Raw genomic sequence first — 24,426 nt, 5'->3', positions numbered from 1 at the left:
TTTAAAAGATATTTTAAATGTGATTTTAAAGGTATTTTAAAATGCGGTTCATTCAGAATTTCTTGGAATCATTTTACATCCTTAAGTGTATTTAAATCCATTAACAATTTTATAATGATCGTGTGTTCTTATGGGGACACCATATTTCACATCTTTAAAGACCTTTACGTTGTGATTTTTTTTAAGCTGGTCAATATTTTTATGCGAATTTCTATTAATTATCTTCACTTCCAACAAGTCTTCATATTCTCCCTATCAAGTGTCTCCTACAGTATCCATTCTCTTGCGTTTATAAAACAAGAACCGGTTTCTCACCCCTCCCCACCCTCACCCCCCCTCCAGTCTCCAGCCGGTTGCTAGCTCTTTCCTTTCTTTTATACCCACACCGTGTACAAGAGCTCCCTCCAGCCTGCAGATGCACCCACTGTCCTCTCGCTGGGCTCCCTCCCTCCCTCCCTCCACTGCCTTTCTCAAGGTCTTTAATAACTGCCTTGTTGCTAATTTCGATGAGCATTCTTAATCCTTCCAGCTGATTCCTGCAGCATCTGGCACTGCTGTCTGCTCCCTCCTTGAAATGGTTTTCCCTTTGTTTCCAGGACACCTTGCTCTCTTCGCTCTCCTCTCGCTTCCCTGACCGCCTGCTCTTGTCTCTGGCTTCTTTCTGTTACTCATCTCCTGCCAGATCGTTAGTATATGTCCTAAGCCCTGTTTTCTTCAATGCTATGTTCTCCGGGAGAAATGTCATTCACGTCTATGGTTTCAATAACTAACTGTAAGCTGTTGGCTAGACAGTTTATATCTGAAGTTCAACTCTTCCTCTCATCCTATGTAAACAGGGGTTCTAATGGACTTTTGTTTTTTTCCTAAAGATTTTATTTATTTACTTGAAACAGAGACAGCAAGCAAGCACAAGCAGGACAGAGAGTCAGAGGGAGAGGGTGAAGCAGACTCCCCACTGAGCAGGGAGCCCGACATAGGGCTTGATCCCAGGACCCAAAGGTCACGACCTGAGCTGAAGAGAGACGCTTAACTGACTGAGCCACCCAGGCGCCCCTCTAATGGACTTTTAAACACAAAGGCACCTCAAACTCAACATGTCCCCAAATGAACTCACTACCTTCCTGCACAAAAAGAGGCTCCTTTCTTACATTAGCTCGCTCGTTAAGCCCAATTATCGTCAATTCAGCTTCCTAAGGAAAAACCTGGACGCCAGTTCCAACCATTCTGTTTTTCTTACCCAATATAGCAGATCACCAAATCCTGGTTAAGTTTGTCCCTTGCAGACATCTTTTCCTACTCAGTCCTACTGATTTGGCCCTAATTCTAGCTATTCTCTTCTTCCCGGGGTACTGTAGTGCTGCCCGCTGGCCTTCCTTCCTGCTGTCTTGTTCCATCCAGCTCGCATTCTACCCGCATCCAGAGTGATCTGTTACAAATCTAAGCAGAATTTCGCTCCCCTGCTCAGAATCATTCCCACTGCTCTTAGGATAAAGTTCAAAGTTCTTCCTGGCCCTCACCCAATCTAAATCCCTGCCTTCCTCCTCAGCTTTATCTCTTGACTTCTCCCTTACCCCCCTCCTTTAACCATATTAAACACCTGTTAGAAGTCTATTCTTTGAACAGTGATTCCCAGGTTTTCAGATTTTATACACCTGTAGTTTTTGTTTTGCTAATTTCAAAAACAGGGTCATCTATTTTTTAAAAATCGATCACCTACTATCACGGTCGTTTTATGAAACAGGGGCCATCTTAATGCCAGAAAGCCGGTCAGTCTTAAACCCAGTTACTGAAATTGAATGACTTGAGCTTTGAAAAGACTTACCACACTGTCTTCATTTCCTCATTGATGGGTGAAAATTTCATTCTGGCCCAACAAATATCTGAGGTCCTTTGGGAACCACTGTTGTAGAAATAGACCATGCGGGGCGCCTGGGTGGCACAGCGGTTGGGCGTCTGCCTTCGGCTCGGGGCGTGATCCCGGCGTTATGGGATCGAGCCCCACATCAGGCTCCTCTGATATGAGCCTGCTTCTTCCTCTCCCACTCCCCCTGCTTGTGTTCCCTCTCTCGCTGGCTGTCTCTATCTCTGTCGAATAAATAAATAAAATATTAAAAAAAAAAAAAAAAGAAATAGACCATGCTCTCTTATACCCCGGGGTCTTTTGCATTGTTTTCTCTCTGTGCCCGGAATCCTCTTTCCATCTCCTCCTTCCCCTCTCACTCCTTCTCCTCCAGGTCTCAGTTTAGAGGATCCCTCCCGTGGGAGGGGAGGACCCAGCACAGCACTTCTCAGGCTTATTATAGGCACCCGGGCTCTCATCTGTTTGCCCCACTAGACTAGAAGCTCTAGGAGGGCAGGCTTTATGTCTGTTTTGTTTTCCAGTGTTTTCTTCAAGCCAAACACATTCCCTAGAGCACAAAGTTCAATAATTATTTGTTGAATATATTGAATGAGTACATTCTGTATAAGACCCAGACAAAAATAATCAGTGACCTCATCATTATCATGGTAAATTGATAGTGTTGAATCTGTGAATTGGCTATGTAATCTTAATCATGTAATTATCTAGATTTGTTTTTCCTGATTTTAATAATGTATTTTTCTTATATTTATTTTTATCTTTAGAGTTACTGTATTTTTCCAATGGTGATACCTGATTGGTTTGTGAAGTTTTCAAATCGTATTTAGCTTCAGTTATCTTTAAAAGATAAATAAGCATTAAAAAAAAACTGTGCAATTAGAGCTAGTGTTAACCTCCTGTATTCCCTAGAGGATATATTTTTATATAAATTGAGCTGTAATGTATTTAATTCAAACTATAATGCTTTGTGTATAATACTGCATGATTCCTCTATTGTTTCCTCGTTGTGGCTAAAAGGCATTGTTACCTGTAAGTATTGCTCTAAGTAAATAAAAACTAATACTGGGGATGTAAGTCTGCTATCGGATATTTCAGATATTAAATAAGCCAAAGCACTGGCACTTTCTTTAATGTATTTTTGTGTAAGTACATTCAAGCTGCTTCAGATATTAAATTAAGTCTAGTACACTAAAGCTGTGACATTTTCTTTAATGCATTTTATGTAAATATATTCATGAAACATTTGAATGTAAAGCTACAAGCTCATGGCACATGCTATCGATTTTGCAGGTGGGTCTTCTGAGACTTGTGAAGCAGGAGACACATGTGTTCTATGAACCTGACACAATCGCTGCGTCTGCAATGGATTTGATCTTTTTTCTTATATTTTCCTGTTTCCTAACCGTGCTTTGTGAGTGGGCTGGGTGGTGAGGGGAGCTCATTTCTATCTCATTAGGACTGTTTCTCCTGGAATATGGCACTTTATCCGGGAGAGGGCAACAGCTGCTTCTCCTCACCAAGCCATAGAGAAGCCGAACGCGGTACAGTGTGGTGCCCGTTGAACCACTGTGGGATCGACGTGCTGGAGTGTTGATGACGCCGCCCCCCGCTGCCGAGACGTGCGTGGTTGCTTTGGTCACTGTGAATTGTTTTGTATCAGACAGACAGCCCGAATGCAAAGCAGCAGCTCTGACCTCTCATTTGAGTATGTTTTGTTCAGTTTTTCAGGAGGCGATCTCAAAAGAGCATTCCCATTTCTGACTTAATTTTATAAGCACGCTGAAACCAAGTGCCTCTTGAAAAATGTGGTTCGGTCATTTCAGCTGGTCACAGGATATGCTTCTAGGCAATAGGATGACGGTGCAAAAGATGGGAGAAGGAGCAGGTTAAGCAACGTCGTACAGCAAACATTCATAGGTAACACTCCCTTTGATACAGGCTTTTGAAAAATCCGTACATACGGGTCAGACAGCATGGAAACCACAAAAAAGATGGTGTCTTTTATGACCCAGAGAACACACTTAAGCCTTGTCATTGACCTTCGGCCACGCATTCCTATCCAAATTTTGGTTTCAAGTCACATTATTCTCATGTATACAGTCATCTTCCGAGTCAGAAGTTATGTAGGACATACAAGAACTCTCAGCTGCTTCAAGTTTTTTATGGGTCAACAATGAAACACTATGCCTATGTCCATACTTTCATACACACCCAGTCCAACTATGTGACATATACACATACATTCTACATACATAAGTGCATTGTAGGGCGGTATTCTAGTGCCGTATAATGCAGGAGGTGAAAATATGTACCTGGTAGTCAAACAGACCTGAGTTTGAACCAGGCTCCACCAATTGTGAGCTGCTTGATTTTGAACAAGACATGAGGTAAGTATAGAAACACCAGATCTAACCTAGAGTGTGCGTGAAACTCGAGTTCTCACCATTATTACTACAGAGCGGCGGGGCCAGGGCCAGACTTGTAAAAGCCAAGAAACTTGGTCTTAGGATATGTCTGCAGATTGTCATGCTTACGTGTGAAAATATGAAAAATAATGTTAGAGATGTATATAGCATCTCACTCTCATCTGTAAATATTTTGAGAAAATTCACAGAATGAAAACTGCAGAGAGTTGTCCCAAGCACATGATACCCACCTCTGCTTTTGCTAGGAAATCCCTGATCATCCATCGTTGAAAAAGAAAGGAAGGCTTCTCTGGGGAGAAGATGTGTAGAAGGAATACTTATGTGACCTCAGTGGCCAGTGTTTTGCAACCTCAGGGAGTGCTAGAGATGTCTGGGGATTTGCTGTTTTTGGAAAGGGACAGTCCAGTAATTTGAATCTGGGCACTGGAGCGCCTGAGTTCTAATATCAGATTGGCTCGTGATGCCACCAGAGGCACTTGACGGGTCCTCACATTCTGTGCTTGAGATTCCAGTAAACTGGGGACAGCCGTTTCTCTGGCCTTGGAAGGCTTCCATCCCAGATCTCCCAATGAGATTTAAGATAAAACTCCTTGGAAGCAGCCCGTAGTGTTGAATAAGGTAGAAGGTGTGGAGGGCGCTAAATGTGGTACTTACCTTGGGATTGAGTGGGTGTGAGAAACCAGTAGCCGGTTCTTTCTGTTTGAAGTGAAGTCGGCACTGGCTTCTCAAGGAACGTTTTTTTTTTTTTTCTTTTTTCTTTTTTTATGCTTTGTAGAAGTCAAGTAACTAGACAGGACATTCAGTGGTCAACAATGCACGTTCCCTAATGTCTGAATACCCCTGAAGATCTAGTTACCCCAATTGGTTTAATATTGTTTCACCGAAATGACAATTTTAATCCCCTTCGACTGGAGGATGGTAACATTTGCTTAGGTTTGACTCATGGGAAGGCCCTGAACCTGTCTCAGCTCTGCCCCCAGATCTTTCATCAGGGCTCTGCTCTGCACAGTCACCGGAAATACCCAAGAGACTATATTGAATTGTGCATTGGAGCATTCCCTGATCAAATCTCACCTTCTGCTTTACTGAGTCCGATTTCCTACAGGGATTCTAGGATATCCGAAAACCCTCTCTTCAGTAGGAAACACAACCTTTTGTTAGACAATCAAAGGTAACATTTAGAAGGAAAGTAAATTTAAGAGAAGTGGAATGATAGTAAAAACCTTTCTAAGTAACAGGCTTTAGTGAGAAAAAGATAGTGAGAACCCCAAGTCTATAGAAGGAAACAGGTAAATATTTCCTATAGATCGAAAGCTTAATCATTTGTTCTATGAATGTGGAAAGAATCTTGAGAAACAGCTAATTTATTTTAATGCATTCTAGAAAGACGACTTCAACAAGTCGTTTGTCCGGTGTTTCACAGCTCACACAGCATCCCACAGATCTACTCTTACTTGATTCTTACAATCGGAGGAGCAGGGCAGGGAAGGCGTGAATTAATCTGCACTGAGGAAACAATCTTACAGTTAACTAAGGTAGTAAGTACCAGAGCTAGAACTCAACCTGAAACTCCTGACTCCAAACCCCAAGCTCTTACCACCCCATCATTTTTAGTTCAGATTAGGAGAGCATTGTTCAGAATAGCCAAAAAGTGCAAACAATCTTAATGTCCACAAACTGATGAGTGAATAAATACAACATGGTCTGTCTATACAATGGAACACTATCTCGCAACATGCTACCAACTTGGATGAATCTGAAAAACATTAGGTTAGGTGAAAGAAGTCAGACACAAAAGAACACTATTGTATGATTCCATGTATATAAAATGTCCAGACAAAACAAATATATTGAGACAGTAAACAGACTGGTGGTTGCCTGGGGTTGGGGGTGAGAACAAAAGTTGACTGCAGAGGGGATCTTTGTGGGGTTCTGGAAATGTTCTGAATTTACAACTTGATAAAGTTACTGAAAATAATCATTAAACTTTAGACTTTGAGTGAATTTTATGGAATATAAATTAATCTGAATAAATGGCTTTTAAAAAACAGGAGGCACTTGTCTCTCACTGGCAGGGGATGCCAAGTTTACAATCTCACTGAGGTAGCCCAGCTAAACAATGGAATCATCTGGCTCAGACGGGAGCACTTGGTTCTTGTGCTAGCAGCACATGATTTATTCGTTTTGCTCTGCTGATAAGACCATACAAGCAGATGACACAGCATTCATGGGCAGCGCCATGCTTGCCACCTTCACCGGCCTTACTGGCCCTCAACCCAGGCAAGGCAGCCTTTCTGCCAACCTCTGACATGTCATGCTGATTGTAATACGACTTTCCCATCTTTTATTATTATGGTTGCTGTTGTTATGGCTATCACAAAACACAGAGAAACATACAAACTGGAGAGCTAAGAATGAAGGTTTCCTGTTCTATTGAGGGCATGAAGTGGCAAGGAATCGTGTTACCAGTGGGTTGGGGCTTTTGTAACACCCCTGAAAACTATCTCTGATTCCCTGGGGGCATCGAAGAAAGGGGAACAAGGAGAAGGGGGTGTGGCATTTGGAAATGAGGGCCAGGGGAAAATGAGACAAGGCAATCATTCAAAAGGCCATGAATCTCAAGAACACAGGAGAACTGTGGAGGTAAAAGTCAGTGAGGAACTGTGAGTCTGTGAAAAGACAGTGCCTTTGATTTTCTTGATAAAATTGCAAATGAAAAAGCTCAGGAGCCAGAGAGCGGCTCTCAAGCATAGAACTGTCCCATTGTTGGGTACGCCAAGTCCCCATATTCCTGTCCTTTCTCTCTGAATTTACCTTTCGAGCCAACCTTCATAGCAGGATGTCACCTTTTCTGCCCTTTAAGATACCACTTCCCTGCAGGACTGGTCATGAACCCGAGAGGGGAGCCATCCCAAGGGAAAGATCCGTGTCTTGGGAGCTGGCCTGCCATCCACATCCTTCTTCCTGACACCACAGTGTAATATCAACAGATATTACAGAGGTAACAGATAACTAGCTGCTGAAATGAGCGGTTGCTTCAGACCTTCCGGGACGCCCCAAGGAAAATTTCCTTTATTAGAACTTCATATAATATATATCTGATGTGCTCTTGCTTTGCAAGTGCAATTCCATACTCATGATCTGCAGCTTAAACTGAAAGACCTGACTGATGAAGGTTAGCTACTCATTCCTCACTTTGGATTTTTTTTCTGGAAATCGGTTTTTTGCCTTCGACGGTTTTCCCATTATCAGCGTATCTGTCCATCTGCTTGCATGGGACTCATTTTTCCAGGTTCGAATTAGTTCAACAAACGAAAATTGGGCCTACGCTACATAAGGCAAGGCATCCGATGCTCTATTAAAAATTTCTTTCATCCCACCTGTCTTTCATTTCAGAACATTTTGAAATGACACACGAGTAAATCTCAATATGAGAAGGAGCTTGGACTTCTGACGCACAACCACAATACTCTCTTACTAGCCAGGTACACTCAAAGAGGTTTTTGGAACCTCGCAGAGCCTCAGAACCCATTTCCGCCCTTTGTAAAGTAGAAGTAATGGTATCTGTCTCCCCAAGGGCTGCCTTCCACGCGGCAAGCGGCAGCGACCCACAGGGATCCCACGGAGATCGCATTAGTGCGCACGACCGCCTGGCACCTTGTATGTCAAAGCATGTTGTGAACTGCCGATGTGATACAATGGCAAGATGTTATGTTATAAATAGCTCTAACAATTTTAAATTTGACTCATGCTCACTACCGTAAGCTGGCATCGCTTGGAGATTTGCTTGGCCGCCAGGCCTGAGAGCCGAGACTTCAGGAGGGTATTGCCAGTTGTCATCTGAACCCCGTGGCCTGTTTGGTTGTTGTGTGAGCTGGGCCTGACCTTTGCCTGACATCCCCCCGGGGAGCTCTCCGAGCCGCTCCCAGCAGACAGACAAGGAAGTCGGAAGCTCTACTTCCTTAGGGGTCATTTCACTAGCCCAGCAGCCTTGGGACGCACCGTCCGTAGGAAATGCTGAAAACCCAAACCCTTCTGTGTAAGTGTAAAATACGTTAGATCGAGTTCAGAAAGCAATCTTGCCCCTGTACATTGAAAGGGATTAGATAAGCCTTAAAAAGAGGGTGTGTGGAGGGGGCAGGGATAGAGGAGGGTAAAAGTGAGGAACAACTCGTTAGCCGTAAGTAGGTAGACACTTGACATTTGTTGAGAATAAGAGAATTTCCAGTTTCCCAATTTTGCAAATGACACTGTCAAATATGATTTCCATGTTTCCTCACCGGCAAATTGACAATTCAAGTAAGAAAGGTCTCCATGAAATGAGCAGGAGTGCCATCACGAGATATGAACACTTCTGTGGCCAGCTGGGCTCCTTCACTAGTTGGAGGCCACACTCAGAGGCAGACTGACCCTAAAGCAGGAGCTTCTGCGCCCCTGTGAGTATTGGGGTTCACAGGAGGAGTAGGGCATTGTGGGAGGCAGGGAGCCAAGAAGCCGGGTTACAATTAGGCAGCCCTTCTCTAGAAGCCTTTTTGGTGAACTGCTTCAAGAGACCTCAGAAGAAAGCAGCTCAAATCACCTAAGAGGTACCTAGTAGTTTGTCGTGATTCTATTATTGTTTTAAATACAGCTTGACTTTCATAACTAATTTTGTATTTATAATTGTGTATTATTATTCTTAAGGAGGGCCTTACCACTGGGTGATCTTCAGGCTCTGTAAGACTTGGATCCACTCCTGCCTATACAGTCATTCATCCGGTTTGTTGTTTCTAAACTACTTCTTGAACACCTAATAACTATGCTAGGCCTTGGGGACAGTGAAAGGGGCAGGCGTGGCGCCTTCCTTGGAGAAAATGCCTTTAGGGCAAAGACCGACTTGAAACAAGCCATCCTAAGTGGGATGCTGCGTGGGATGCAGTCTGTGGGAGCCGGGAAAACTAAACTGGCCTCTGGCATCAGGAGAAGCCTCTCCTTGGGAGACGTCGAGCCTGGCAGAAGAGGCGAAGGCGGTCCGGGCGCAGGGTGGAGCTCGGACAATGGCCCGGGGATGATGGAGTAGATGTGGTGAGTTCAGAAACCCAGTGTGAGAGCTGCGGGAAGTGACCCCAGCTGAGGATTGCGACGTCAGCAAGGCCTGGTCCTGGAGGGGCCAGAGGGTGAGGTAAAGACTCTGTCCCGAGCACAGTGGGAGCCATTCAAGGATTTTAAGCAGAGAATGACCCAAGGGGATTTGTGTTTTTAAAAAGTTACTCTGTTAAGAGTACACTTACCTTGATGAGCACTGAGTAAGGTACAGAATTACTGAATCACTATCTTGTACTAATAAAGTGACTGAAACTAACATAACACTGTATGTGAACTATACTGCAATTAAAAAGTTACTCTGTCTATACTGTGGAAAGGGGGAAATGTCAGTCTTCCAAGAAAATGAGGACAGCAGCTTAGACTCAAGTTCAGACCAAGGGGAATGGTCAGAAATGAAGCAGGAATTTAAGGGTGGTTTAAACTCCAGGAGTCCAGACCTTGTGATTGACTAAGCCCGGGTTGGCGAGAGAGGGGGCCAAAGGTAACACACGGCTCCAGCAACTATGGGGGCAAAGGGGGGGAGATGCCACTTTAAGAAGTGTGGAAGTCTGTGTGGGGAGTAGGGGAAGCAGAAAGAGGGAAATCAAGGTACTGGTTTGGGCAGGTTGAGTTTTAGGTGCCGGGGAGACACCCAGATGCAGATAAATCTTAGCTCAGTAAAACAACACGTCATTGTAAATCTGGACCTTTGGCGTCCTTTCACATCACTGAAACGAGTCATGAAATCTGGTCCGATTGCAGAATAAAACAGGGGACCCGGGGAAATGCGATTTCTATTAACGAGATTCATATAATGCATTCATTTCATTCTGTTACGTGGTTATAAATAGAAATGCCTACATATTTTGAAATACAAACAATTCCTGAAATGACCAAATTCTTCCTGAAATCTGGAGGTTACTAAAGAAAACACAGAGACAATCAGTAGGGCCTCACAACACTTCCAGACACGGAGAGCTGTAAGTACATCACCCACAAGCGAAGTGATCCATCTTCAGGCAGCGCGTCTCCGCCAGGCAGAGTGTTAGGCTGACTCGTCATGACTTCCAAGAGGAGGCAGGTCTCCCGACGGCCGCCTACAAACCCTATCTACACAAATACCAGATCTGCTGGCGGGGCGCGTGTGGCTGAGTTTTAAAGGTGTTGGTGAGTTTTGCTCCTTTTGAGTTTCCTTTAATATTAAGACACTTGCTGGGATTAACAGTGGCCTGTGGGCTAGGGGATATGGTCGAAGACTTCCATGTAACAGTAAATGATAATGAAGTCCCAAACTCCTTGACATGGCCTTTCAAGTAAAAAACATTCAACATCTATATGCATCTACCATGACGCTGATGGCTGTTAAAAAAAATAATAAAAAGAAAGGGCGCCTGGGAGGCTCATTTGGTTAAGCGTCTGCCTTTGGCTCAGGTCATGATCCCAGGGTTCTGGGATAGAGTCCCACATTGGGGGGTGGGGGTGCTCCTTGCTCAGCAAGGAGCTTGCTTTTCCCTCTGCCTGCTGCTCCCCCTCCTTGTGCGCTCTCTCTGTCTCTGACAAATAAATAAATAAATAAAATCGCTCTAAACAAGAAAAAAGAAGAAGTAAGGTTGGGGGCAAGATACCAAGGCATTCTGTTGGAAATAGTCCATGAGCCAGGGTCAGTTTCTGCCCATCTCCACCTCCTCCCCACCCCTATGCGGAAGAACGCCCCGGGGTTTGGGGGTTTGTTTTCATTTTTGCTTTCATACTCCTATGCGTTTGCTCAGAGGCTGCTGTCTCTGCCTGGAAAGCTCTTTATCAGCTTCTGCGCTTCTCCAGCTCCCCCCCACGTGGGCTGCATTGCTTTCCATCTGTACTCCCCGTCTCTCCTTCTGCCGGCACCTGGGCCGAGCTGTCACTGCACTGTGTTACCGTCAGCTGTCTGCCTCTCTCCCAGGAGTGTGAGCTCCTGAGGGCAGGGACCAGATCAATTTCTATTTTTCTGTTCGTAATCCTAGCTTCCAGCACAGTACCTGTCCACACAGCCAGTGCTTGGTAAATGGTTGTCGAATAAACAAACAGAGGACAGCATTTTCAAGAGGATACCGAAAGAGAAAAATGAGTGAAAGAGCAAACTCTATTTTCACTAAAAAGGAAATCGCTGATATAATGTGAAATCATGTGTATCTGATTGTGAATCAAGAACCATGAAAACAATTCTCCCCAAGATAGGTATGTTTTTAACAAAAGATGCTAATTGTCAAAAGCCTTCTATATTATTGACTCTAAAAGCAATTCAACCCCAAAACACAATGTAATCAAGTAAAACAAAAACAAAAACAAAAAAAACCTGAAATAGAAAATGCTGATGCCTGGAAGACATTTGATTGGATTTTTTTCCTCAAGGAAAAAGGGGTTTTTTCCTCAAAGTAGGCAAAGTTGCAAAGAAATCTAAATTATTCACCATACTTAAGTCTGGCCAGGCTCAGGTAGTCATGTTTAATTGCTCAGCAGAATTTCAACCAATGGATTTAAATTTTGTGGAGACTGCTTACAGGGGGGTCCAGTGAACTAAGCTCAGCCACAAATTATAATTATTATGGTAATCAGAGTGATTCGTAACATATATACTAGGATATCTAAGGCCATCGCTCTGAAGGTACTGTCCTTGAGAGGCCATACATTTTTTTTCCAGTGATGCTGTCACAGAGCAAAACTCTTCCAGATTCATTTCCAAAGTCATTCGTCAGCCATCCAAGATTTGAGAAAAGAAAGCCACATTAGACTACATTTATTCTGGGTTGTTCCAATGAGAAAACTAAACTATATGGGGTGATTTTTCAAGAGATCAGTTTCAACACTATAGAAAAAAAAATTTTTTTTTTAAATTATTTGAGCCATCCAAATAATGAAATGGAATTTTGCTAACATAGAATTTTCACTAGAAGTGTTCAAGGAAACCCTAGATGACCACTTATAGAGGTGATAGAAGATTAATGTATTTCCAAGTCCCTCTGAATGCTGAGAATCTGTGATTCCAGGAATATCTGAGTAATTACTTTATAGTCACACTAAATATATATTACACTCTGGCCAGCTGTGTGCTCGAATGTCACCGTATTACAGGGATCTTACCTACGTGAAGTACTACCCCCACAGGCTTCTTTCTTCCCTCTTACCCTGCTCTATTTCTCTCCATAGAGCTTCTGTCCGATATGTTTTGTTTTTATTTGTTTATTTATATATTGTTTCCCCCGACCAAACAATGTAGGGATGCCTGGGTAGGTCAGTGGGTTAAGCATCTGCCTTCAGCTCAGGTCAGGATCCCAGGGTCCTGGGATCGAGTCCCACATCAGGCTCCCTGCTCCACGGGGAGCCTGCTTCTCCCTCTGCCTGTTGCTCCCCCTGCTTGTGCTCTCTCTCTCTCTCTAACAAATAAATAAAATATTAAAAAAAAAAAAAAAAGAAGAAAGAGAAAAGAATGTAAGCCCCACGAAGGAAGGGATTCTGTTGGCTATCTTCCCTGCTCTAACCCCAGCACCTAAGTTGGAATCTGGCATAAAGTGTGTGTTTAATCGATTATCCAATAAAAATAGTATTAAAATGTTACAGAAAAATTACAAACATGAGAGAGAGAGGAAGAGGAAGGAAGGGAGAAAAAAACACAATTCCACTACTTTTTGATACTTAATTATATACTTCTAGTATTTTCTTCTTATCGCTCTGCTTTCAAAGAGGTTTTTATATAGTTGTAATCCTCATTCATCTTTTTACCTAAATGTTTTATACAGTTGAATAAATCTCATCTCATTCACCAAATTGGTTGTAGTGATTTGGTGTCATTTCCAAAAATCAAACCGATTTTCACATAAAAAAAGATGTGTGACCAGTAGTTACACAAAAGGCATATGCCACAGCCCAGCGAAAACCAACAAACTCATCATTTCTAATTTCATAATCATCTCTCTCATCAGTATCATTGAAAAGAGTCATAGTTATTTTTGGAGCAGAATATCATCATGAGTTAAGATCATAATAGCCAAAACATTCTTGCAAAAAAAAAAAAAAAAAGAGTTGGAGGACTTAAACCTCCTGATTTCAACATGCACTACAGGGTTATAGCAATTAAGACAATGCAGTACTGGCATAAAAAATAGACATCTAAATCTATAGAACAGAAGTGACTCTCCTGAACCAAGCCCTTACATTTATGGCCAATTAACTTTTCACAAAGACACCAACACAATTCAATAGGGGAAAGTATAGTCTTTTCCCAAAGAGATGCTAAGCCAATCGGATATCTGTATGCAAAAAGATGAATTTAGACTCTTACGTTACACATACACAAATATAAGTTGAAATGGGTAGCTTAAATATGAACACCTAAAACTGTAGAACTCTCAGAAGGAAAACATAGGAATGATAATCTCTGCTCTTGGGTAAGGAAAAGATTTCTTAGCCGTAACACAAGAGCTCAAGCAGTAAATGAAAAAAAAAATTGAGAAATTGGACTTCATCAAAATTAAAAGCATTCACTCTTCAAAAGACACCAATAGGCAATTCACAGAATGGAAGAAAATACCTGCAAATCACATACTTGCTAAAGTCCAGAATATATTCTAGAACTCTTACAGGCCAATAATAAGAAGATGACTCCATTTAAAATGAATGTAAGATTCCTTCCAAAAAACATTTTATGAGTAGAAATAAACACATGAAATGATGCTCAACATCACTGGTTATGAGAGGAATGAAAATTAAAACTGCAGGGAGATCTATTTCACACCCACTAAAATGGCTATAACCAGAAAGACAAGCAGGAACAAATTAGGATGTGGAGAGACTGGAACTCACATCGTTGCTGATGGGAACGTAAGTGGGTGCAGCCATTTTGGAAAATAGTTTGGCAATTTCTTGAAAAGTTAAATGTAAATGTACCATATAACCCAGCAATTCCTGTTATGTATCTACCCAAGAGAAATGAAAACATATGGCTACACAAAGACTTGCGTGTAAATGTTCACAGTATTATCTATAACAACCCAAATCTGGAAACAACCCAAATAGTCACCAACTGCTGAATGTAATAAACGAAATATGGTCTATTATATATGTATTAAGAAGTGTGTATTTCTATGCATACGCATTTTAACAGCTCTTTATCTATCTGTATGCTAAAATGACCTATCGATGAAGTCCTGTAAACTATGTGTTTTTCACACTCATAAGAATATGGACATATATATATATATAATTTCATGTTAGCATCTCTTCAGTTTTCAGCCCAGACACAAATCTGGGTTCAAATTCTAGTTCCCTTTTTAGCTCTGTGGCCGTGGGCTAGTTACTTAACCTCTCTGTGGCTGTAAGATCTGGAGGATAATATATACCTGACAGGACTGTGGGATTAAATGAGATAAAATATATAAACGGCTTGGCACTAAGAAGCCATACCCAGTATTATTATTCGTCTTTTTGGAGCTTTATTTGCAAGTCTAGTTGTTTCCTCGTCCTCTGGGTTGAGGAGAAGGAAGCCATGTCGTGCGGTGGAGAAAGCCACTTCTGTCCTTCTAGCTGTCTGACTTCAAAGTTTTCACGTAAACTCTCAGAGCCTCCGTTGCCAAAATCTGGAGAGGAGGATAATCATCTCTCAGGACTTGTTAGGATTAGAGCCTTGTAAACTGCAAACGACAATAAAGGTTCAAGGTGCTGTATTGGGATAGCCTTCTGTTGCCCTCAATGCCGCCCACGGTGTGTTTTTAGAAGAACCTGAATAACCACTCAGAGAGTGATGTGTACTCATTTCTCAACCTCTGAGATTATAATCAAAGCACCTTTTCACGGCCGTGGTGGTGTAGCGAGTCGTTCTCCACATCAATGTTACGTCCTGTTGCTTGAATCCGAAGTGAGAACTGTGCTACTCCCTATCTGAAACACTCCCCGCCTGCCCTCGTGAGCTATCAGGCTCAGCTAAATATGTCCCTGGCCAGCATGTTAATAATCCCCACTGGTTCTGAGACCTCCATCCACCACCGATGTGACATTCTTTGTGTTCAAATGTCTAGCTGACGTCTGCTGCTTAAAACAGCCCATGCTTTCACCCCCTCTCTGCATTGTCACGGCGCTGCCTCACACTCTTAAAAGGCCCCTCCTAGCTCCAGCTGCTGACCAGCCTGCCCACTTGCCTCCCTGCCTGCTTCTGGCCGCCTTGAATGCCCGGTTCTTCAAGCTCCTTGTGGGTCTGACAAAGCAGGGACCATGTCTACCTTTGGCTACAGGAGAGGACTTAGCAAATATGAATCCATCGATGAGGATGAACTTCTCGCTTCCCTGTCAGCTGAGGAGCTGAAGGAGCTAGAGAGGGAGTTGGAAGACATTGAACCTGATCACAGCCTTCCCGTGGGGCTCAGGCAAAAGAGTCTGACCGAGAAAACCCCCACGGGGACATTCAGCAGAGAGGCACTGATGGCCTATTGGGAAAAGGAGTCCCAAAAACTCTTGGAGAAGGAGAGGCTGGGGGAGAGTGGAAAGGTAGGCTCTCGGGTTTTTCCTTAGCTACTCCCACCCTCGGCCCCCCACCCCCAACACGGGAAACCTGTTTTCCCTAACTTTTCAGTCCGCTTCACTTGTCTTTTCTCATAACCCATTTGCACCTGCTACTGAACAATTCCTCAGGCCACCCAGTTGAGCATAAGATGTAAAATTCTTAGCTGGGATCCCTTGATTGACTTCAGTCAATCAAGATGGGATTTTCTAGAGGAAAATAATCCAGAAGCAAGGCATGGGTTTAGATATATTGCAAAACGTAAGTCTAATTTGAGCTGTGAGTTGCTAATGTGGCATAATATGTGACTATATGTATATACACATATATATAGCAGTTAAGTCAATGTATTTCCTTCTGTAAGGACAGAAGTGGGTACTCTGGTTGCTTTGACTGTGATGGTGGCTACAGTAAAAGTAATTCTTTTTTTCCAACACCAAGAAGTGAGCAGAGGTGGAAAGTCCGTGGGACTGAGAGCCAGGGGGCCATATTTCGAGTTCCTGTGCTGTCCCTAAGTTTTAGACCTTGAACAGATAGTCATCTCGGCAGGGCTCTCTTTTCCATCTGGCTATTGAAGAAGTTGAATCCAGGGTTTCTTCTGTAAATCAGGAACCCCTTTGAGATTTTGTTAAGTTACAGACCTTCTCCTTAAGCTAACGCACGTGTGCTGGTGCATACATACGCAAACTTTACGTGGAATTTCAAAATAATATCACACATCCTGAAACCCACCTGAGGACCCAGGTTAAGCATGCCTGTGTAGATGACCCCTAAGATTCCTTCCTACTTTATAATGGTGATCCTGAGACCTGGAAATGTTCTTCTATTAGAGCTCATGTGTTGTTAAGCTTTTGTTTTCTGCCCAGTAACCAGTTACTTTGAATTTTAAGTTACTTTAAGTTACTTTGAATTTGCATAGTAAGTCATTAACAGAAGAAAGTTCAAAAGACCATGCCCTGGGAAAATAGTAATGGCAATAACAATGTTAATGCAGTATAATAAAGTCCTGAATTTGTGGGAGAACACAGGTCAGGAGCAACAGTTTAAAACCTCTGGGCTCCACTAGTATCATCTAAAATCAAAATGGCCTGAAGCCAATGGCAAGACTTCCACAGTACTAATCTAGGCGCTGTTAGATGATCTTGATGAGAGGGTGTGTGGGCCACATTTATAGCAAGATACGTGTGAGCCTTGCTCATGTCAATCATCGCGGGAAGGGCCACTGGGATCAGGCCAGGGTCTGCCAAGGCCACGGTGGCTGCCTGCAAGGAGGGGCGGAAGGAGGAGGTGAGGCCAGAGTTGGGCTGGTCAATTCCTCCACAACCATGAAACCATGATTTTTAGGGGGCTTTTTTTCTTTTTTTTTCCTCTGATGTGAGAATGTGTGTCAAAAATCTGATAAAATATATAAAATATAACATTTTTATTATTGCCCTTAAAGAATTTCCTTGATAAAAAGATGAAAATTGCCACAGAATATCCAGGACAGACAGCCATCAGAGCAGTAACCCAACAAAGGCATTTTCATGTCAGTGTCCTGAGATCAGTAGGAAACCAAGGGCAAAGCCTGTTGTCAGCTACGATGGAACCCATCCTGAGCCTGCCAAAGGTTTTGCTGATCCCTGCCAGTGGCTTATCAGCTCAGTTAGAGAGGCTGCGTGTTGGTGAACTTTGATTCCTTTCCCGGTAGTCAGCTTTTCTCCCACTACACTTCCCCCAGCTGGCGGGCTGTCTCTGTAGTCACAAGGAGTGCTGAGCAGAAGCCTAAGGGTAGAGGGTGTAAACCCATTCCCAGCCCAGGACAAAGCTCCAGGCGGTGGGCGGGTGGGTGGAGGTGGGAGTGGCCGTGTAAGGGAAGGGCGGTACAGAATGGACCAGGAGGAGGAATTGGGGGGCTGGCTTATCAGCTATCGGCTCTCTAAAGGCTTATGAAACTCATGTTCAGTGCCTGTTGAATGACAGCCTCTGCCCACTTGGGTCCACACATATTCTGCTGCCTTAAGCTCCAAGGAGCCTTGGAGACCAGAGGGTCTACAGCTCCCCTAACTTAAGTATCTGCTGGGTGTCAGGCTAGGTGCCAGTAAGTTCACTCACATTATGTCATGGACTTCTCACCTTCTGCACATGAGAACCGAGACCAGGAGAGGTTAAGAAATTCAGTTGAAGTGAATAGCTTATAAGGAGAGCCAGACATTCAAACCAAGGTCTGTTGGTGCCAAGACCACCATTCTCAAAATGTGGGTGCCCAACCCCTCAGCATCACCTGGGAATTTCTCAGAAGCTCATTCTAGGGCTCCCCCAGACCTCCTGAGAGTGGGGCCCAGCATTCTGCGGGCTCACAAGCCCCCCAGGTGATCATGACACACACTACAGTTGAACGCCGTAGTTTCTCTGAGACGTCTCAGAGCTTTACTGACTTGACTAAAGTCATCTAGCTTTTTAGGGGTAGACCCAAAACCAGAACCAAAAACCAAGTGTCTTGCCTCCTTGTTTGTGTAATGATGCCAGGGAGGTGATCGGGAGACATGGTTGGTCCTTCTTGTTGCCTTATTTATTCCCCAAGAGTGCCAACATTTGCCTTCTCTAGACTCACCCCTCAGGCCTCACCCCATCCCCACCTTCCCACCCCCATTTGCACAAGGATCAAGGTTAACTCCAGAGTGGTGGCAGAGAGCAGACCTGGAACTGCAGAGTCAGTCCAAATGCCAGAGAATACAGGAAGGAGGCAACCATTGTTTTGTCGCATCCTCTTACCTCGCTCTCCAGACCCTTTTCTCCCTTCTGGTGTCCTTCTCCTAGATGTCCCCCACCTAGGGCAGCTAACCCTCTCAGATCGTCTGGGACTATCTAGGCTTAAGAACTGGAAATCCTGCGTCCTGGGAAACCCCTCAGCCCCAGGTGAGCTGGGAGATTCACCCACCTAGGCCGGGCCCGGTCCTGATCCTCAGTGGCTGGTAGCCAATGGGTTTAGATCCATTCAGGCAACAAATCTTTATTGAGCCCCTACTACATGTTAAGCACTGTGCTAGGTGAACAAACCAGACGTGATCCCTGTCCTCACCCAGCTGACAGTGTTTTGGGGAAAATGACAAACAAGTAATTAAAATAGGTACTTTACTGGGGGCACTATGCTGCCATATATGGCAAGGATAATATGAGGGAATAATATGAGGAGGTGTTAAAGAGGGCTTCCTGGAAGAAGTGTCACGTAGATGTCACAGGACGACTCATTGCTGAATAACAGTTTCAGGTATTGTCCTCAGACACGTTTTGAGGGGAAAACATCTGTTGAAGATAGAGCCTAAAAGTCTTTTAAAAACCAAAGGGGATAAAATATAATGGTGGCATGAAAGGCAATATACCTTAGATTTTAAGACAGATCCCTTTCCTCCAACTACTGAAACAGCTAAAACTTCACACAAACACGCATGCACGTACACGCACCGCCAACGCACACTCAGCATCCCCCTTCCTCCCGCGCCTAAAGAAGGGAGTAAATAAAGACCAGACAACCATCCCAGGAGTGGCTGACCCGTTCCCCAGGCCATCACTTGGTGCCTGCCACTCCAAACAAGTGGATAACTGGAGGCTATTTTGTGGTAGCAACTGGGCAAACAAACCTGGAGACAGGCAGTGCTTTCCAAAGCTCATTACACATGCCTCAGGCAGCAGGAGCCCTGGGGGGTAAAAAAAAAAAAAGGTTGCCAACGTAGAGGGGATAACCAAGGCTTTGGGGATGAGGGAGGGATTGGGGCTTTACAGGAGACAAAAGAAAGGACTAAAAAGATTGCACTCGGGGAACCTGGATTCTGTCAGCAATTCCCAGAATTTATTTTTTATTAGAAAAGATTGTAAGAAGAAAGAAAGATGGGGTCACTCAGCTTCTTAGTATAAAGTCTCGTAAACAGGAAAGACAAAGATAGACTTGAGGTTGTGTTTGCCTGAAAGTCTTTCATAACTGATACATGGTAAATAATTTAAGACCATCAGGCGGGGGCAATGGCTTGCTTCAAGATTTTCTACTGTCCTCTGCTGTTTCACGTTATGGCTAGAATCTAGTTAGTGCCAGGGGCGATTAGCTTTCTCACCCCGTGTCTTCTGCAGTCCGTCTCATTTAACCCCGCACTAGCGTGAGATTTCAAGTTGATGTGCAGCAAAGGGTGACCTGAATGTTTTTCTGCGGAGCTAGGTTTTGACCTGCTGCAGCCCTGAGAGCAGCTCTGCCGCTTCGGCTTCTCTTCCCCACAGCAGGCAGGGTCGTCAGCCGGTCTCAGGTGGTGTGGGGTCTCGGAGACCCTCTGCCGGGCTCTACCCCAGAGTAGATGAATGCTGGAGACTCGAAGGCCACCCTGCCTCTGCCTACACGTACACGAGCGGGGGCACAGAGCACCTGGCAGCTGTCGCAGCTGCTAGCGGAGGCCAATTTGAGGAAGAATTCTGAACGTTAAAAATGGGAATCCATTAACACATTGTATGTTTTTGTTGTCATTTTTAAATTTGAGATGGCGAAATAAGAAAGGATAGCGAGCAGAGTGACTCCAGAAGGGAGAATTCAATTTGCTAAATTCTAAGTAGACAAGGAGTCAAGTAGTTCAGAACAAGTAGTTAAGAGAATGAAAAATGTACCAAGGGTTTTCCAAAGCTGAAGTTCCAACTTATTTGTTCAAATTGGCAAAATGATAGTAAATTTAATAAATAGAATTCTGGATATTTATTCTGCAGAAAACAAAAGAATGTTTGTTTAGGGGCGCCTGGGTGGCACAGCGGTTAAGCGTCTGCCTTTGGCTCAGGACGTGATCCCGGCGTTCTGGGATCGAGCCCCACATCAGGCTCCTCCGCTATGAGCCTGCTTCTTCCTCTCCCACTCCCCCTGCTTGTGTTCCCTCTCTCGCTGGCTGTCTCTATCTCTGTCAAATAAATAAATAAATAAATAAATAAATGTTTGTTTAAAAAAAACTGTTGAAAGTGATGCAATGAAATGTTAACCCTGGTTATCCCAACTACAGAGGTCAAAAGCAAGAGATGAACTTTTTCCTTACATGCTTTTGTATTGTTTGCCATGTGTTACTTCCCTTTTTTATTTACTGAGATATAATTGACACATAACATTGTTTTGGTTTTAGATATACAACATAATGATTTCATACATTGCAAAAACCATGTGTGACTTTTGTAAATTAAAAACAAAATGTGCTTAAAAATACCAACTTAGGGGCGCCTGGGTGGCACAGCGGTTAAGCGTCTGCCTTCGGCTCAGGGTGTGATCCCGGCGTTATGGGTTCGAGCCCCACATCTGCCTCCTCCACTATGAGCCTGCTTCTTCCTCTCCCACTCCCCCTGCTTGTGTTCCCTCTCTCACTGGCTCTCTATCTCTGTCTAATAAATAAATAAAATCTTTAAAAAAAAAATACCAACTTAATGATCATCTCGTGCTCTTCAGGTCGCTGAAGAAGACAAAGAAGAGAGTGAGGAAGAGCTTATCTTCACTGAAACTAACAGTGAGGTTTCTGAGGAGGTGTATACAGAAGAGGAGGAGGACGACGACGACGAAGAGGAGGAGGAGGAAGAGGAGGAAGAGGAAGGAACAACTGAAAAGGAGAAAGGTATTAATGGAACTGTAAATTATGATAGCATCGATTCTGATAACTCAAAGCCAAAGACATTTAAAAGTCAAATAGAAAACATAAATTTGACCAATGGCCACAGTGGAAGGAACACGGAGTCACCGGCTGCCATTCACCCTTGCGGAAACCCTACGGTGATCGAGGATGCCTTGGAAAAGATTAGGAACAACGACCCCGACACCACAGAGGTCAACCTGAACAACATCGAGAACATCACGTCGCAGACCCTCGCCCGCTTCGCTGAGGCCCTCAAGGGCAACACGGTGGTGAAGACCTTCAGTCTGGCCAACACGCGCGCGGACGACAGTGCGGCCATGGCCATTGCGGAAATGCTCAAAGTCAACGAGCACATCACCAGCATCAACGTGGAGTCCAACTTTATCACGGGCAAGGGCATCCTGGCCATCATGAGAGCTCTGCAGCACAACACAGTGCTCACCGAGCTGCGCTTCCACAACCAGAGGCACATCATGGGCAGCCAGGTGGAGATGGAGATCGTTAAGCTGCTCCGCGAGAACACCACGCTGCTGAGGTTGGGCTACCATTTTGAGCTCCCAGGACCAAGAATGAGCATGACAAGCCTCTTGACAAGAAATATGGATAAACAGAGGCAGAAGCGGATGCAGGAGCAAAAACAACAAGAGGGCTATGACGGAGGAGCCAATCTTAGGACCAAAGTCTGGCAAAGAGGAACACCTGGCTCCTCACCTTACGCATCTCCCAGGCACTCTCCCTGGTCATCCCCCAAACTCCCCAAGAAAGTCCAAACTGTGAGGAGCCGCCCTCCATCTCCTGTGGCTCCACCCCCTCCTCCTCCTCCACCACCACCCCCGCCGCTTCCCCCGCAAAGGCTGCCACCTCCTCCTCCGCCACCGCCTCCTCCCCTCCCAGAGAAAAAACTAATCACCCGAAACATCGCAGAAGTCATCAAACAACAGGAGAGTGCCCAGCGGGCATTACAAAATGGACAGAAAAAGAAAAAAGGGAAAAAGGTTAAGAAACAACCAAACAATATCCTAAAGGAAATTAAAAATTCCCTGAGGTCAGTGCAAGAAAAGAAAATGGAAGACAGTTCCCGGCCTTCTACCCCACTGAGATCAGCTCATGATAATCTCATGGAAGCTATTCGGGGAAGCAGCATAAAACAGCTAAGGCGGGTAAGTAACCCAAGAGCAGATTTGGGGCATGGATGTAGCGAGTGACTGAGCCTCCATTGCACGATGGTGCCGAAGTCACCTCTAAAAATGTTTATTAATGTTTAAGATATTTTAGTATGCAAGAGCAAGCCTCCAAATTTGGAACACCAGGAGCAGGTCACCAGGGAGCACATTTCCATTTGAGAAGTGTGCCTGGACCACCTTCTTAGCATCTCAGTTCTGGAAGGACCAGGACTATTTTAAGACACTCCAACATTTAAAAATTCTGATTCCCTTAATAATAAGAAAACCGGGGAATATAATTTACATTCCAAAAAAGATTCATCACTTGTCAACATTTTTGTCACAGAATTGCTAGTGGTTTACCACCTCATTTATCCACAAAATTTGAATACTGAATAGCACACAGCAATGATCAATCTATATCTGAGTTTGTCTCAGAGACTACGGCTAGAGACGTACCCTACAGATATTTTTCACTTTATCATTTGTGTTGTTTTATTGAAAGAAAATTCCCTATTTTTGTAGGTGGAAGTTCCAGAAGCCCTTCGATAGAAACATGATCTTTAGAAGCGGATGCAGAACCACTCAGTGGTATTAAGTAAGGCGCATTGTGAGATGTTTCTACAGTAACTTCTTCAATTCGAAATGTTTCCTGACTTTAAAAATAGCCTCACCCATTAATTCCAAAAAAAAATTTTAAGAAACAATCGGCATGTTTCTTCTGTAAATATGAAAATAAACTACTTTTTTTTTTTATGTTATGAGCTTTGTATGGGCAAGAAGCAGGTTATTTAAAGATGCTCTTATATGAATGTGTTGATAACTCTGAGCTGTAATGAGTTAATGAAATGTGCTGTTATTTTTGTAATCTCAATAAATTTGGATTGAAGTTTTTTGGTTTTTTTTTTTAATAAAAACCAATTTGTGTGTGTGTGTGAGTTGATATATCTGTCAGGTATGTATGTAACATTGCCAAATATTAAAAATATGACATTCTCACCCAAAAAGGGTTTGGGTCTTTAGCACTTTCCTTTCTCTGTTTTCTCATGTCCAAGAAAATTTGATCAGAGCTCTTTCTAAAAAGTCTGAAATCAAAAAAATTTTTTTCTAAATTTTAAAAAAGATTTTATTTATTTGAGAGAGAGAGAGTAGAGCAGTGGGGAGGGGCAGAGGCAGAAGGAGAAGCAGACCCTCTGCTGAGCAAGGAGTCCAATGCGGGACTCCATCCCAGGACCCTGGGATCATGACCTGAGCCAAAGGCAGCCGCCCAACCAACTGAGCCACCAGGTGCCCTGAAATCAAACATTTTCTTAAAAGTCTTCTTGGTAGTGAGATAAAAGCTCTAGAGAAGACCCCAAAGTGGCCGTTATCATAGTGTGTGCATTGACCTTAGACCCAGGATGTCATCTGACACTCCTACATTTCCAGAAGGCTGATAGGTACCGAGGAGTCAACTCAATATTTACAACTATTTCTGGAAGAAAAAAAAATGAAGGAAAGCGTCTTGGTAGAGGAAATAGTGTTGGAGCAATTCCTAGAAAATAAGCCCTGAATTCAGAGCTATCTTGTGGCTGACACTAAAGATTCAGGACTCAACTCTCCCTTTGAATTCTCCTTAGATGAGCCTTAGTCTGGTGGGTCTCAGCCTTTTTGTGTCCTACACAAATGGTGACATGGACGTCCTCGACACACATCCCAGGACAAAGGCACATGTATTTCTAACCCCCAAACATCATTCGATCCCACCTCCCTCTCACTCAAGGAA

General features: G+C 43.7%; 1 protein-coding gene across 1 annotated transcript; it reads left to right on the top strand.

The window, feature by feature from the left end:
• Positions 1-15,305: 15,305 nt before the first annotated feature.
• Positions 15,306-23,213, top strand: LMOD2 (leiomodin 2). Its single transcript, XM_008705823.1, has 3 exons — positions 15,306-15,864; positions 21,318-22,658; positions 23,187-23,213. Exons 1-3 carry the CDS (start codon positions 15,592-15,594, stop codon positions 23,211-23,213), a joined length of 1,641 nt encoding a protein of 546 aa, XP_008704045.1. The 5' UTR covers positions 15,306-15,591.
• Positions 23,214-24,426: the final 1,213 nt, after the last annotated feature.

Source organism: Ursus maritimus, unplaced genomic scaffold (assembly GCF_017311325.1).
Source record: "Ursus maritimus isolate PB19 unplaced genomic scaffold, ASM1731132v1 scaffold_3, whole genome shotgun sequence".
NCBI classification, from domain to species: Eukaryota; Metazoa; Chordata; class Mammalia; order Carnivora; family Ursidae; genus Ursus; species Ursus maritimus.
Note: the sequence above shows the minus strand (reverse complement) of the source record. Positions and strands in the feature narration are given on the sequence as shown.

What these genes read in the sequence shown, in the direction of transcription:
- LMOD2 (XM_008705823.1), top strand. Translation starts at nt 15,592, where the DNA reads ATGTCTACCTTTGGCTACAGGAGAGGACTTAGCAAATATGAATCCATC. An exon ending in GGCTGGGGGAGAGTGGAAAG is followed by an intron (nt 15,865 to 21,317) that starts GTAGGCTCTCGG and finishes CGTGCTCTTCAG; the next exon opens with GTCGCTGAAGAAGACAAAGA. An exon ending in GCATAAAACAGCTAAGGCGG is followed by an intron (nt 22,659 to 23,186) that starts GTAAGTAACCCA and finishes CTATTTTTGTAG; the next exon opens with GTGGAAGTTCCAGAAGCCCT.